At 36.1% G+C, this 15438-nt stretch overlaps 1 protein-coding gene across 3 annotated transcripts in view; it reads left to right on the forward strand.

Annotated features, from left to right (window-relative positions):
• Positions 1-15438, forward strand: part of HMMR (hyaluronan mediated motility receptor) — a 35248-nt gene that overhangs the window by 15681 nt on the left and 4129 nt on the right. For 2 of the 3 annotated variants that reach the window (XM_088798768.1, XM_019740093.3), the window contains exons 12-18: positions 1434-1550; positions 3661-3807; positions 4086-4238; positions 4325-4424; positions 5065-5241; positions 10347-10509; positions 11073-11934. In XM_088798768.1, coding sequence (XP_088654894.1) covers positions 1434-1550; positions 3661-3807; positions 4086-4238; positions 4325-4424; positions 5065-5241; positions 10347-10509; positions 11073-11092 — 877 coding nt within the window. In that variant the 3' untranslated portion in view covers positions 11093-11934. Of the gene's footprint in view, positions 1-1433; positions 1551-3660; positions 3808-4085; positions 4239-4324; positions 4425-5064; positions 5242-10346; positions 10510-11072; positions 11935-15438 lie in introns of those variants that run through there. The other variant, XM_074313870.2, reaches the window with a different exon arrangement.

Genomic DNA, 15438 nt, shown 5'->3' on the forward strand with positions numbered 1-15438 from the left:
TACAATATCCAAGTTGATTATTAGGTTCAAATTACAAATAAAATAATTATATTGTTTGAATCCTTGGGATTTCATCACTAAATAATTTTCTAGCAAGGAACCATGGACTAGACATGAGGTATATCTCATAAGTGTGTATCCATCTCTTGTTGGCTGTTTTTTTATTAATCTCTTTTCTGTTTTTGTTTAGTTATTAGTGATAATAAAAAAGAACACCAAGGTTTTATACACGCGTGCTTTTTGGGGTGCAGTACCAAAGTATAATTAAGGGCATTTTTCTGTACTGCAGCCAGTCTCAGGGAATAAGCACTTTAAGAAACTGAGTAGATGATATCAGTTTCAGAAAGAAAGTTGAAACATTCATTTACTCTGACTCTAAGAACTGGGTCCAGAGGTCAGGAGATAAGGATTTTACTACTAAGTCTATTACCTAGCTGTTTGGTTATGAACAAGACAATCTAAACCTCTTTAATTTCCTAGTTAATTAGATATAAAGGAGTTTTATGAGATGTTTTCTATGGTCTCTTCCAGCCTGGAAATGTTATGCTTAAAAGAAAAACTAAGAGTTGAAAGTGATTCCTATAGGAGGCAGGGAAGAGAATAGTATTATTATAAACCCTTTAGTACTATTTGATTGCTTTTAGCTGTGATGTGTATATTTTTAAAATCCCATATTCATCACAGAATGAATTTGATGAGCTGTTTATCTTGTCTCAGTGTCAAACTTAGTCTGTAAGTGAATAATGCTGTGTAGTTTTTGTTCTAAATGTTCTTTAAAGGATCTCTTATAAGCTCATATGCTTATCTGAAAATTTGTATCACCGTTTTGATGATATATAATATTTTTTTAGCCTCTGAGATTTGTAGTATGTTTATAAAGATGACTTAAAAGCCATTCTGTCTATGCAAAATGGTCCACTAAATAAGTTGTTGAGTAATTGAATAACAATTTATGTGAGTTGTTGATATAATCAAAATAAATTTACATAGTCCTGTAACACTTTTTTCAAAAGAACTTTTAAAACCAACTGTCCTTAACTGTACTTCGTATTTCTTAAATGTCTGCATGCAGAGAATGAAACTTGATTCAGCCCATGTGTGTTTCAACTGTTGATCCTTTACATTGTTTAGTCTTGGCTGCTGTTAAGATTCTGTTTGAGTCTTTTTATCCTACTTTCTTGCAAAAAAAAAGCATTCAAACTACCTACATAAATACATATGATATGAAAAAATAAGTTTAGAAATAAGTAAACAAGGAGGAAAACAAAAGTAAAATAAGAGCAGGGAAGGTCAGATGAAGCCGTACATAACTAAGCATGCAATCAGATGTAGGTCATACCTTTAGACAGTGTCAAAGGTGAATACTAATCGCTTTCTTAGGGTAATGATTTGTAGTTAGCAGTTTATTTTTTAATTGTTTTTTGTTTCCTTAGGAAAGAAGCTGAACTCCAGAAAAGTAATGCTGCTCACACGCAGGCCACCCTGCTTTTGCAGGAAAGGTATAATAGTACCGTGCAGAATCTTGGAGATGTTACTGCTCAATTTGAAAGGTATTTTTACTGGGAGACTGCACTCTCAGCATAATAAAAGCAGGGATGGGTTTCCACCTAGAGAAAATTGTGAACAAAGCAATCACACAAATAAAATTATTGGTATCACTTTAAATTCCAAAATGACCAACCACAAATAGGCATTGAGTTTTACATGGTAGTCTTACATACAGTAATTTACCTTTTATTTTTAGGTAGTTGAATTTATAGATTTTTATGTGAACACTTTTGCAGTTCATTAAAGAACTTCTTTCTATCCCAAGAACATAAAGATATTCACCTATTTTTCTTCTAAAAGTTTCAAAGTTTCACTTTTCACTTTGTCACCTAGAACAGATTTCTGTGTGTGTAGTGATGGAGGATCAAATTTATTTTTGTTTTTCCATTTTGTTTTTCCATTCCACAATCAATTGCCTAGTGCCTATCTGTTGCATAGTACCTTGTTTCCCCAGTGGTCTGTTCTTACATGTGATATAACATATATATCATATATATACACACACATATATTATTTATATGTATATATTATAATTTTTATATTAATATGTCAGAGCATAAATATAAATTATACACATTATAAATACATACATATATAATTTTTACTGCTGTTCTCAACCCTGTAAAGGGATTCCCCTTCTTTCTACTTTGAAAAAATAGTACCTTAGGAGGTTTTTAGCCATTCTATTTCACTTACCATCAGTATGCTAATATCATAAAATTTTATTTCTTCAACCCACACCTCCTTTCAGCTCTGTACCCGTATATCCAGCTGCCTATTTGACTTCTCCAAGTAGATATCTCAGTATCATCTAATATTAACCTGTCTAAAACAACTCTTGATCTTTCTATCTCTTTCTACCTCTAATCGCATTCTTTTTTTATCTCAGTCAGTAACATCTTCGCAGCTTCTCATTCTATATATCTTTCAGTCATCTTTGATTATTTTCTCCTAAAATCCAATCTAATTCTGGAATTTTAAAGTTCTGCCTCCAAAAAATATCTTGTATCTTTCCATTTCCAACTCCTTAATCCAAGCCTTCTTTACTACTCACCTGGACTGATAAATAATTTCTTTCTAGTTAATCTTCCGAATTTGCTCTTCTGCCCCTTCCCCAATCCATTATCAGTATCCACATACCGTGTTTCCCCAAAAATAAGACCGAGCCGGACCATCAGCTCTAATGCGTCTTTGGGAGTAAAAATTAATATAAGACTCAGTCTCATTTTAATATATAAGCCCGGGTCTTATGTAATATAATATAAGACCGGGTCTTATATTATTTTTGCTCCCAAAAATGCATTAGAGCTGATGGTCCAGCTCGGTCTTATTTTTGGGGAAACACGGTATCTCCAGAGTAATCCGCACACTTACTTAGAAACCTCAGGTAAACCCATTGTGCCTCGCCGTGATGACTGGCCTCTTGCATCTCTAGATTCTGTTCCTGTCTCTCTTATCCATTAGGCACCAGTCTTATCTCTTAAGCACTGTATTCTATCTCCTTCTGAGCTTGTGTGCATCTGCTCCCTCTGAAATTCTTTTCCCTGACTGCCTAGCTAAATTCTCCTTATTCATCATGTCTCAGCTTTTCACTATATATTCCTCAGAAAGGCCTTTTCTGAATCACCAACCAAAATGTTGGGTCCCCTGTTCTATTAGCTTAAGGTGCTCTGTAGTTGTTCTTCATAACACCAGAAATTTAATTCTATACTTATTTTTCCAGTTTTTTTGCAAAAACTGAGGGAGGCATTTCCCTCTCTTCCCCTCAAGACCATAAACTCTGGCAGTAGTAAGTTCAGGGACTGTAGAATTTTTGTTTCAGCATAATTTTCATGTTTGGTAGTTGTTGTTTCCATCTCTGTACACATTCTTCCTGCACATAGTAGGCGCTTGATTTTTTCTTTTTCTTTGAATAAGCAGCATATGCCATATAAGCTCATTAATACTGACCTGAGAACACTGAATTCTTACCTGTGTAAATGCTTAAATACATACTAAGGTTTTATTTGTTTTACTGAAAAGTTTACAAAATACAAATTCATCAGCTATGTATTTGTCATGTATACAATAGTTAGAAAAATCCTTTAACTTTTTTTTTTCCTTTTTAATAAGCTATAAAGCATTAACAGCCAGCGAAATAGAAGATCTTAAGCAGGAGAACTTAACACTTCAGGAAAAAGTGGCCAAGGCTGAGAAAAGTATAGAGGATGTTCAACATCAGATACTGGCAACTGAGAGCTCAAATCAAGAATACGCAAGGTATGTAGTGGAAATAAACCTGCCCACACTTGTGGCCTTAGAACCATAGACAATTTCATGTTGAAAATCAGCTGCTAAGGGATGCCGGGAATTGTAGTCCCGTGGCTTGCTTTGGGTGATCTTAAATTGCAAATTAAGAATTTACTTAGTAAGTTAAGAAAGTACAATTCTTGAAGAAGTCCTGAAGTTTTTTGTTGTTTTTTTTTAAAAGGAAGGGGGGGGGAGGTAATTAAAATGGCTGTAAAATGTTTAGTGGACTCTTCTCTCTCAAACCCAAGGATGATTCTAGATCTGCAGACCAAATCAGCACTTAAGGAAGCAGAAATTAAAGAAATCACAGTTTCCTCTCTTAAAAGAATAACTGATTTGGAGAACCAACTCAAGCAGCAAGGTGAAGACTTTAAGAAACAACTGGAAGAGGAAGAAGCAAGGTAATCTAGGTGTAGAACCTGAGTGTCATGTACCTCAGTCATTTATTCTAAGACACTATGTCTTTTAATTTCATTTGCCCTTACAGAAAAGCTGGAAAAGAAAACTCAGTGGCAGACTTAACGGAGGAAATGAACAAGTGGAAACTCCTTTATGAAGAACTATATAATAAAACGAAACCTTTTCAGGTTTGTCAATTAGGACTAAACTTACTTGTGTTTCTTTTAGGAATTCACTTTGTCCCATCACAATCATGACAATAACTTGGTTTTTGTAAAACAGCATTTTGCGGTGCATTTACAGTGCCAATTTACCTATTGAAGAAGGCTTACAAATTTTATTAAATTATTATGTGTACATTTGTAATATAGCCTTTATAAGCTAAAAATATCTTCTAATAAGAGACTTAACGTTAATAGCTTACAAGGCTCTTTTGACAATCTATGTCAATTTGTTATAATTATTTTGTTATGATCTTTCTCAGTGTATCTCAAATTAATACAATACACTTATCTTAAAAGAAAAAGGATAAATGCTAATCTTGGCACTTGAGTAAGGGGCAGTATTGGATATGATATGGCGACCCAGTTGACACACATTAGGCTGGCTAGCTGGCCTTTTTTCCTTGTTTCTTTCCCTGTTTTTATGATCTTTGAAATGAAAAACACAAAGGTTTTTAAGAGTCTCGTAGATTATGAAGAGCCCTGAGAATGTGTCAGCATAACCTGTTTTTGTTCATTTTCTTTTACTTTTGTTTTCTTTATAGTTGATGTAGGCAAGAATTAACAGCTTTAAGTCTTAATTTTTTATTAAAAAAATATGTTTCAGCTACAACTGGATGCATTTGAAGCAGAGAAACAAGTGTTGTTGAATGAACATGGTGCAGCTCAGGAACAGCTAAATAAACTAAGAGATTCGTATGCTAAATTATTGGGTCATCAGAATCTAAAGCAAAAAATCAAGCATGTTGTGAAATTGAAAGATGAAAACAGCCAACTCAAATCGGTTTGTAAAGTAACACTTAGTTCTATTGAAGATATTGGGGTGGGGTATTTTTTATTCTAACTATTTATAACGAAGTAAAATGATAGTCTTTTATGTCAGAAAAAACTAATGTTGACTAGATGAGTATTAACATTCTCGGGTTTTCCAACTACCTCATTAGTAGATTGAAAATTACTAGTATGATCGGAAGAATTCATAAAACTTTGCACATCCATTTCTATTTGCAAATTACCAAAGTCCTTGATGTAAATAAATACCATAAAGATAAGCAGTATCCCAAAATAGTTAGGTGTTTAAATTTTCTAACAGCTCTCTTGAGGTATATTTCACACACCATACAATTTACCCCTTTAAAGTGAACAACTCAATGATTTTTAGTACATTCACAGATTGATGCAAACCATCACCACAGTCAATTGTGGAACATTTTTATCACCTCAAAATCAAGCCCTTTATTCTTTAGCTATCATCTCCCTATCTTCTCATCCACTCCTCCCACCAGTAATCTACTTTCTGTCTTTATAAATGTCTCCATTCTGGACATTTCTTATTTGTGGAATCAAATAATAATATGTGGTCTTTTGTAACTAGCTTTCAATCAACATAATCGTTTTCAAGTTCATCTGTGTTGTGGCATGTATCAGTACTTGTTCTTCTAAGACATAATAATATTTTATTATGTACATATGTTACATTTTAATTATTCATTTGTTAGTTGATGGGCATTTGGGTTTATACCTTTGGGCTGTTATGGATAATGCTACTATAAACATGTACAAGTTTTTGTTTGGATATATGTTTTTGTTGCTGTGAGAGTATATCTAGGAGTGAAATTGCTGTGTCATGTGGTAACTCTGTGTTTAATTATTTGAGGAACGGCTGGACTGTTTTACAAAGCAGCTGTATGCTCTCTACTTTCCAGCAGCAAAGTATGAGGAATCCAATTTCTCCATATCTTCACCAACACTTGTTATCTGACTTTTTGATTGTAGCCATCCTAGTGGATGTGAAATGATACCTAATTGTGGTTTTGACTTGCATTTCTCAAATGACTAGTGTTGAGCATCTATCTTCTCATGTGTTTATTGACCATTTGTTATCTTCCGGATAGAAATGTCTTGAGATCTTTCACCCATTTTTTAATTGGATAATTTGTTTTCAATGAATTGTGAGAGCTTTTTATATATTCTCTATACTGATCACTTATCACAGCTATTATTTGAAAATATTTTCTCCCATTCTGTACATTGTCTTTTCACTTTCAGTATGATGTTCTTTGAAACACAAAATTTGATGAAGTCTAATGTATCTGTTTTTCCTTTGTTGCTTGTTCTTTGGTGTCTAACAACTCTTTGCCAAATCCAATGTCATGAAGATTTAGCCCTATGTTTCTTCCAAGAGTTTTATAGTTTTAGCTCTCACAATTAACCATTGATCTATTTTGAGTTAATGTTTGTATATAGTGTGAGGTAAGGTTCCAAATTCATTCTTTAACATATAGATATCTAATTTCCCCCCCACCATTTGTTGAACAGCGTATTCTTTACCCCAGTGAATGGTCTTGGTATCTTTGTTGAAAATCAGTTGGCCATATATGTATGGGTTTATTTCTAGACTTGTAAATGGATTCTGTTGATTTATGTACCTATTCTTGCCACACTGTCTTGGTTATTCTTGGTTTGTTGTGAGTTTTGAAACCAGGAAGCATGAATCATCCTACTTCGTTCTTTTTCAGGATTGTTTTGGCTCTTCTGGGTCCCTTGAAATACGAATTCTAGAATCGGCTTTTTTTTTTTTAAAGATTTTATTGGGGAAGGGGAACAGGATTTTATTGGAGAACAGTGTGTACATCCAGTCAAGTTGTTGTCCTTTCATTCTTAGTTGTGGAGGGTGCAGCTCAGCTCCAGGTCCAGTTGCCATTGTTAGTTGCAGGGAGCGCAGCCCACCATCCCTTGCGGGAGTCGACCTGACAAACTTGTGGCCGAGAAGATGGGCTCCAACCAACTGAGCCATCTGGGAGCTCAGCTCAACGTGCCATGTTCAATCTTACTTGCAGTGGGCAGAGCCCACCATCCCTTGCGTGAGTCAAGGAGTCGAACAGGCAACCTTGTGTTTGAAAGCCCACTGGCCCATGTGGGAATCGAACCAGTAGCCTTCGGTGTTAGGAGCACGGAGCTCCAACCGCCTGAGCCAATGGGCCGGCCCCTAGACTCAGCTTTTTAATTTCTATAAAGAAGTCATCTGAGATTCTGATGGGGATTGTGTTGAACCATCAGTTTGGGGCATATTGCCATCTTAAGTATGTTATGTCTTCCGATCCATGAACATGGAATGTTTTTTTCCAATTATTTAGATCTTTAATTTATTTCAACAATGTGATAATTTTTAGAGTATAAGTTTTGCACATCTTTTGCTAAGTTTATTCCTAAGTATTTCATCCTTTTTGATACTATTGTGAAGGAAATCGTTTTTGTAATTTTATTTTTGGATGGTTCATTGCGAGTATATAGAAATACTATTGATTTTTGTATATTGATTTATTCTGCAACTTTACTGAACTTGTTTATCAGTTGTAATAGTTCTTTAGTGGTTTCCTTGAGATTTTCTGTATAGAAGATATCTGTATATAGAGGTTGTTTTACTTGTATTCTAATCTGAATGTCTTTGATTTCTTTTTTCTTGCCTAAGTTCCCTGGCTAGAACCTTCAGTACAATGTTGAACAGAGGTGGTGTGAGTGGACATCCTTGTCTTGTTCTTGATTTGGGGGAAAGCTTTCCTAATTAAGCATGATTAGTTGTGATTTTGTCTTTATCAAGTTGAGGAAGTTTTCTTCTATTCCTAGTTTTTTTCAGTATTTTTATCATGGAAAGGTATTAAATTTTGTCAAATGCTTTTTCTATTTCTATTGAGGTGATCGTTTTGTATTTTTTTTAATTCTATTGATCTTGCTGGATTCGTTTTGCTCGTATTTGCTGGAGATTTTTTAGATCCGTATTCCCAACAGATACTCGCCTATAGTTTTCACGTAATATCTCTCTGGTTTTGGTATCAGGGTAATTCTGACCTCATAAAATGAGTTGGAAAGGGTTTTGTTCTTTCTATTTTTTTTTAATTGTTTGTGAATAATTGGTATTAATTCTTCATTGAATGTATTGTGCCATCCTGACCTGAGCTATTCTTTGTCGGTAGTTTTGATTACTAATTCAATCTCTTCATTTCTTATATGTCTATTCAGATTAACTGTTTCTTCATGACATTTTCAACAGTTTGTGTCTTTCTAGGAATTCGTCCATTTCATTTAAGTGATCTGGTTAGTTGTATACAATTATTAGTAGTATTTCTTTATAATCCTTCTTATTTTGGTAAAACCAGTAGTAATGGCCCCTCTTTTCATTTCTGATTCTGATTTAAGTCTTGTCCCTTTTTTTTTTTTTTTTTTTGTAGTTCCTTTAGTTCTATGAACATATTTATAATGGCTACTTGAAAATCTTTTTTGGATAAATCAAATATCTGATTACTCTCACAGGCAGTTTTGTTTTTCCCTGCTTTTTCCCAATGTGTAGGTCATGCTTTCCTGTTTATTTGCACACCTGGGAAAGTGGGTATTTAGATCATATATTGTAGCATCTCTGCCCACTCCTGCCAGGTGTGATGTTACTATCTTGTTATTTGTTTCCTAATTGGCTTGATTGTGTTAGTAGAGTTTATTTTTCCTCCCTACCGCCTGTAGTGTTGAGCCTCTGGTGTTGCTGCTTAGGGAGGCTCAGTTTTAGGTATGTGGCAATCACCCTGGGATGACCCTGGGCTTGGTAGGGCTGTCTTCCGTCCTCTCTTTTGCTGACCACAGTTAAACTCCCCCAGTTGCTAGATGACTAGTTGCTTATTGCTCTGTTGTTTTCAACAATACCTGGGGGTATAAATTGCTGTATAAACGAATTCAAATTATGGCTCTTGTGTTGGAATTGTGGCTGAGGTCAGTGGTTGATTGTGTTCTGACTCCACAAGGGCTTCTCCCAGCTGTCTTATTTACCAATGCTCTCCTACAAATTGTACCACCTACAGTTTAGCCTATATTTTGAATCACTCTAATGTTCTTGCACCCCCACCTGTACCATTATCTAGAGCAGCCTTTGGCTTGAACTCCTCCCAGCACTGTTGCAAATGAAGTCAGTTCCTTTAGGAAGAAATTAGGAGCTCTGTGTTTTACAGCCTGCTTTTACCCTCAGGTAGAGTCTCTGAGGCTGGGCTCTGGAACTGGAGTTGTGGGCAACGGCACACTTTTTTCTGAGTGATACCTTTGCCCTCGGATCTGAGTGCCCTGTGGACATGAGGGAGAAGGGGTGGGGAGCACCCTAAGGTTCTCTCAGCTGGCCCGACCTGGCATGGCACCATCACCTTATGAACCAGGACAGGGATGATCAAGGTCCAAACATTTTCGCCACTCTGCACCTAAGGCAAAGCCTCTGTTCGATGGGAGAAAGGACCCTCTACCTCTCAAGCACATTAGGTGGCGGAGGGCAAGATGAGAAATGCTGATGTCCTGCTCTTCCCGGCAGGAAACGCCTCTGACAGGCTGCTGTGTTCTTGGCTGCAGAAGTTTGGTGTGGAGTTTCCATCTTCTGAAGCTGAGAGTGGGGCGAGAGGGAGCAGGCTTGGTTCAGATACCTGCCTTTCTTAACACATTTGTATAGATTTGTTTGAATAGATGTTTCCTCCTTGGCTGTTTTGCCTTAGCATCAGTTTTAGAGGCTTTACATGGTTGCTGTTTTCTAATTTTTAGTTTCACTAGGAAGCAAATCAGCAGAGCTCCTCATGCTGTCGTGGTGGAAGTGCATCTCAGCATTTAAGTTAGAGATGAACTTTTACCAGAAACATAGCTTTGTACCTGTAGAGGGGCCAGAAGATTTAAATCACTCGTTACCTCCTTTGTCACAGCTGTTCCGAGTCATCTTGTCATTTGTGGTCTTAAAGTCTATACCTAGTAGTCATTTTTACCATTTGGTGTGATACCTGAGCAGCTGTAGAATTTGTCGGTAACATTGGTAACACATTTCACTAACATGATCTTAAGTAATTATTCATTGTCTTTATTTTTCTGACATAGGAGGTGTCAAAACTCCGCTGTCAGCTTTCTAAAAATAAACAAAGCCAGAGAAAACTTCAGGAGGAATTGAATAAAGTGCTGGGTATCAAGCACTTTGATCCTTCAAAGGCTTTTCTTTATGAAAGTAAAGAAAATGTTGCTCCCAAAACTCCATTAAAAGAAGGTAAGAAATGAGTAAATGTATAAAAGTGTCGTCTTCCTTCAGATTAGCTTTTATAACATTTAGTACGTTGTCCATTTTTATGAACTGAAAATTTGTTGACAATTTCTGATATGAAAGAAAGTCTTTCCGAGATTTTTTGTAAAATGCCCTTTCTTTCCTCCCTAATACTCTCCGTTTTCCATATATCCAGATCGCACCTGTCTTTCAAGCCCCGTTCAGACTCCATCTTCTTGAAGCCTGGTCTGACTTTTTTTCTCCTACCTGCTTCGCACCAGAATTATTCCCTCTAACATACTCTTAGCATTTTAATCTAAATGTCTGATTTGTAGTTTTGAAGAAATAGGTGTTCTCTTTACTGACTGTGTGAATCTTTGTATTGTTGACAATAAATGAAAATTGATTGAAATAGGGAATGAAGAAATACAAATAAAATTATGCTACAGAATGCAAACATTGCTTCATCTGCCTCACAGGGGATAGGAGATGCCTGTTTTTAGTTTATAGTGACTGATGATTTAATTTTAATTGAGAATACTAATACCTCTTTTTAATAATCCTTCCAGGCAATGCAAACTACTGTTGAGCTCCTGTGGAGTTTCAAGAATCATGCAAGTAAACATCTGAAAAACCTGTTGAAGATTCTTTTATTCTTATTATTTTTATTGTTGTTGCTATTACTATCATTACGTTTGTAATGAATATTTTTTTAATGTATTTAGTATGAACTTCCTATCCTTAGGTATCTGAAAGGAAGTTCAACATTTTTATCAATGTCTTCTGACATTTTATTTTCTGTTGTCAGTACCTCCTCCTCAATGCTCATTTTTGTCACCTCATTCTAGACCTTCTACCTGGCTTTCCAACTTTAGAACTCATCCCAGCAAATCAACATTTGTTTTAAAGTCGCTCTCATATTATTACCCCCCCTATTCTGAAACCTGAGATGGTTTCAAGATTCTAATCCACAGGTTTTGTAGGTTGATACTGAAGGGGTTTTCTAACCTGAACCTGGTAAGCTAGAATAAAACACCTTGCCTTGTTCTTTCCTCTACTTTGATTCTTCTAATAAGGTTCATTCTGTCCTCCCCATCGTCATTTTTCCAGTTCAAGTAAGAAGGGCACACTTAATTCCATAGTAATCTCTTTATCTCGTATCAGAGTCACTGGGTTAGTCAATAATTTGCAGATTCCTAGACTCCATCCCAGTCCTACTAAATTAAAATCTGGGGTTTGTCATGAAAAATCTGCCTTTTAAGCAAAATACTCAGTTAATTCTTAGATACACTGAAAATCTGAGAAACTCTGCTCTTAACCTCTTTAGAGAATTTTTCTTATACTCCTTGGCATAGGCCTGACAACTGGGTATTTGATCAGTATTTCTGTAATATGAAATAAAAACCACACATTAAGTCATTAATCCAATTATTCAACTTGTGTTATGTGAAGTTACATTAATGCTATTTAAGATGTATTTATTGTTTCTGCCCTCCCCTCTCCACCTTGTCCCTAGAATTACAAATGGTAGTATACTATTTAAGAATGGTGATTCTCTATCCAAAATGTCTGATTTAAAAAGTATATTATAAGCCACCTTTTTAATAATATTTTTTCATTGATGGACTAACAAAGACTATTAGAATAGATTTTCATAATAAATTATTTTGGATCTTAATACATAGTTGAATTTTTAAATATTTGAATTGAGTTCAGAGGAAATGTAGAAATTAGGAAACTTGTCTAATAAAAAGAAATAATTCAAGACTTCTCCCTTTAGCCAAGATGGAGTAACAGGGATTGGATTTATTGCTCCTCCCCCTACCCTACACACACAAAACACACACACACACACACACACGCGTGCACATGCACGTACCCGTATGTGCACACACACCTAAAACTATCAAAAAACTAGACAAGATATACAAAATAATGATTTTCAAGATGTTAGACGTAAGACAACAAAAGACAGAAATCCCTGAGAGATGGGAAAAATCAAGGTGAGCTGTGCAATTGATCCCTATTTATAGCCTTGAGAGAATTTCCAAACGATGATGTAGTGAAGGGGAACCCAGGCAGAGTCCACCCAACTACCTGAGTTGAAAAAACAGAGCTGAGGTCTGGGGAGTCCAAAGTAGCTAGAATTTGTAGGACAGAGTACTAGAAAGGAAAAACTTGTACACACAGAGATCTCTGGAGATCTACAAAGGGTCTGTCAAGTATTTACTACTCATGCAGGTGAGGAAACTACCGGAAGCCTGGGAAAGAACCACCCCCAACAATTTAGAAGTAACAATTCTCGAAGCTCAGACAAGGCTAGAAATACTGCCTGTTCCCTCCAGCCAAGTCATGATTTATAGGGCATTGAGTAGGATATACAGAAAGGTTTAGCCTCATGTGGGGACAGAGCCCCAGAAAGTAGTTTACAGGCTCTCGGCCTCACGTGGAGGAGTGCTGGCTCGGGTAGTAGATGGCCGTCATCTGTGGCTGATTGGCCGTCAGCTGTAGCCAGTTAGCCAAATAGCCGCTAATATAACTGCTGCGGCTATGGAGAGAGAGGAAGAATGGGGGCTAGCAAGAAGATGGTGGCTGGGCTGGCAAGTGTGGATGGCGGTTTGCGGACAGTGTGGATCCAGCCTCCAGTGAGAGTATAGTGCCGCCAGAGAGAATATAGTGGTATGACTCCCCCATCTATGGCTCCGTGGGTGTTCCTTTTTGGCCTCACCATATCCTGCGTTATGTGGGGAGCGGGACCAGAGACCCTGCAGGCCTCCCCGCACGACAAATGGCGCAGCGAGCAGGGTCCCCCGCATGACAAATGGCGCAGCTAGCAGGGTCTCCCGCAGGACACCTCAGTATTGGGAAATACAGGCATACCTCGATTTGCTGCACTTTACTTTATTGCACTTTGCAGATACTGCTTTTTTTATAAATTGAAGGTTTGTGGCAACCCCATGTCAAACAAGTCTATTTGCACCAAAAAGATTATGACTTTCTGAAACTCAGATGATGGTTAGCAATTTTTAGCAATAAAGTATTTTTTAATTAAAGTATGTACTTTTTTTAGACACAATGATATGAAACACTTAATAGATTAGAGTACAGTGTAAACATAACTTTTCTATGCACCACAGGGAAACCAAAAAATTTGTTTGACTTCCTTTATTGCAATATTTGCTTTATTATGATGTTCTGGAACCAAACCCACAATATCACTGAACTATACTTGTAATTAGTCCTAAAGTGAGCACTGCTCTGGTCCCACTTAACAAATCTTAAAAGGAAGACCCAAAATGATCAAACTATTTCTAAGATACTTAATTACATACCAGGGCAAAGCTCAAGAATATTTGTAGGATTGTAAAAATATCGAGCACCCAAAAAGTTAAATTCACAGTTTCTAACATCCAGTTGAAAGACTACCAGACATACAGAGAAGCAGGAAACATCACCCATAATGAAGAAAATAATCAACCCAGAACTAACACAGAGCTTAGAATTAGCAGAGGACATCAAAACAGTTATCCCATATATACCAACAGTTTAGAGAAGACATGTAACATTAAAAAAAAAGTCCAAATCTAATTTATAAAGATAACAACTAAACTACTCAATGGGAGTAACAGTAGATTAGATATTGCAAAATGAAAGATTAGTGAAGCTGAAAACAGTAGCAGGACCTATCCAAAATGAAACAGAAACAAGATTCAAAAAGTGAGCAGAGCAGGGGAAAGGGATACGGGTGTCTAAAAAAGGTGAAGGAATATAATCTAATATTGTGATAAGTTTTCACAGTGACAGATGGGTACTAGACTTAGTGGATCATCACATTGTAAGGTATAAAAATGTTGAGTCACTATATTGTACACCTGAAACTAATATAACTAATATTATATACCAAGTATACTTAAATTGTTAAAAAATGAAAGTAGGAAAAAAAAAGAACACCAGCACCAAGGTGCTCTGGGACAACTACAGGCAGGCATATATACGTAATTGGAGTTCCCAGAGGACAGAAGGAGGGATAGAAAAATTATTTGAAGAAATAATGGTGGACACATTTCCAAATATGAAAACTATCCACCCGCAGAGCCAAGGAACACAATGAACCCTAAGAACAAGAAATATGAAACATCACAATCAAATTATTAAAATGCAATGATAAAAACTATCAACCTAGAACTATCTCAACAAAAATAGTTTTCAGAAACAAAGATGATAAAGTGATTTGCAGACATAAAACAAAACAAAACAAAAAACTAAAATTATCTCCATCACCACTAGAAAAAATCTTAAAGCAAGTGCTTTAGGCAGGAGAAAAATAATGCCAAGTGGAAATACGAGTTTACACTAAGGAATGAAGAGCACCAGAAATGATAACTGCATGGGTAAATGCATGACTGTTTTCTTACTGTGTTTCCCTGAAAATAAGACCTAGCCGGACCATCAGCTCTAATGCATCTTTTGGAGCAAACATTAATATAAGACCTGGTCTTATTTTAATGTAATATAACACCGGATCTTTATAATATAATAATATAATATAATACTAGATCTTATATTAATTGTTGCTCCAAAAGATGAGTTAGAGCTGATGGTCTGGCTAGGTCTTATTTTCGGGGAAACGCGGTATTACTTTAGTCTCTTTAAAAGACAATTGACTATTTAAACAAAATACATAGTTTGGAGTGTACTCATAGTAAAACTTGAGCACGACAGCAATAGCTCAAAGCCCAGGAGGGGAGAAAATGGAATTTGGTGATAGTGAGGTTCTTACACTATATGTAGCGTGGTATAATGTTACTTAAAGATAGGTTGTGATAGCTAATAATATAAACCCTAACTAAGCAATCACTAACATAAAACACTTGCAGCCATAAGCCCATAAAACAGAATCATAAAAAATATTCGGTTAATTCAAAGGAAGACAGA

This window comes from Rhinolophus sinicus, chromosome 5 (assembly GCF_057876585.1).
Source record: "Rhinolophus sinicus isolate RSI-liver-muscle chromosome 5, RSI-T2T, whole genome shotgun sequence".
Lineage (NCBI taxonomy): Eukaryota > Metazoa > Chordata > Mammalia > Chiroptera > Rhinolophidae > Rhinolophus > Rhinolophus sinicus.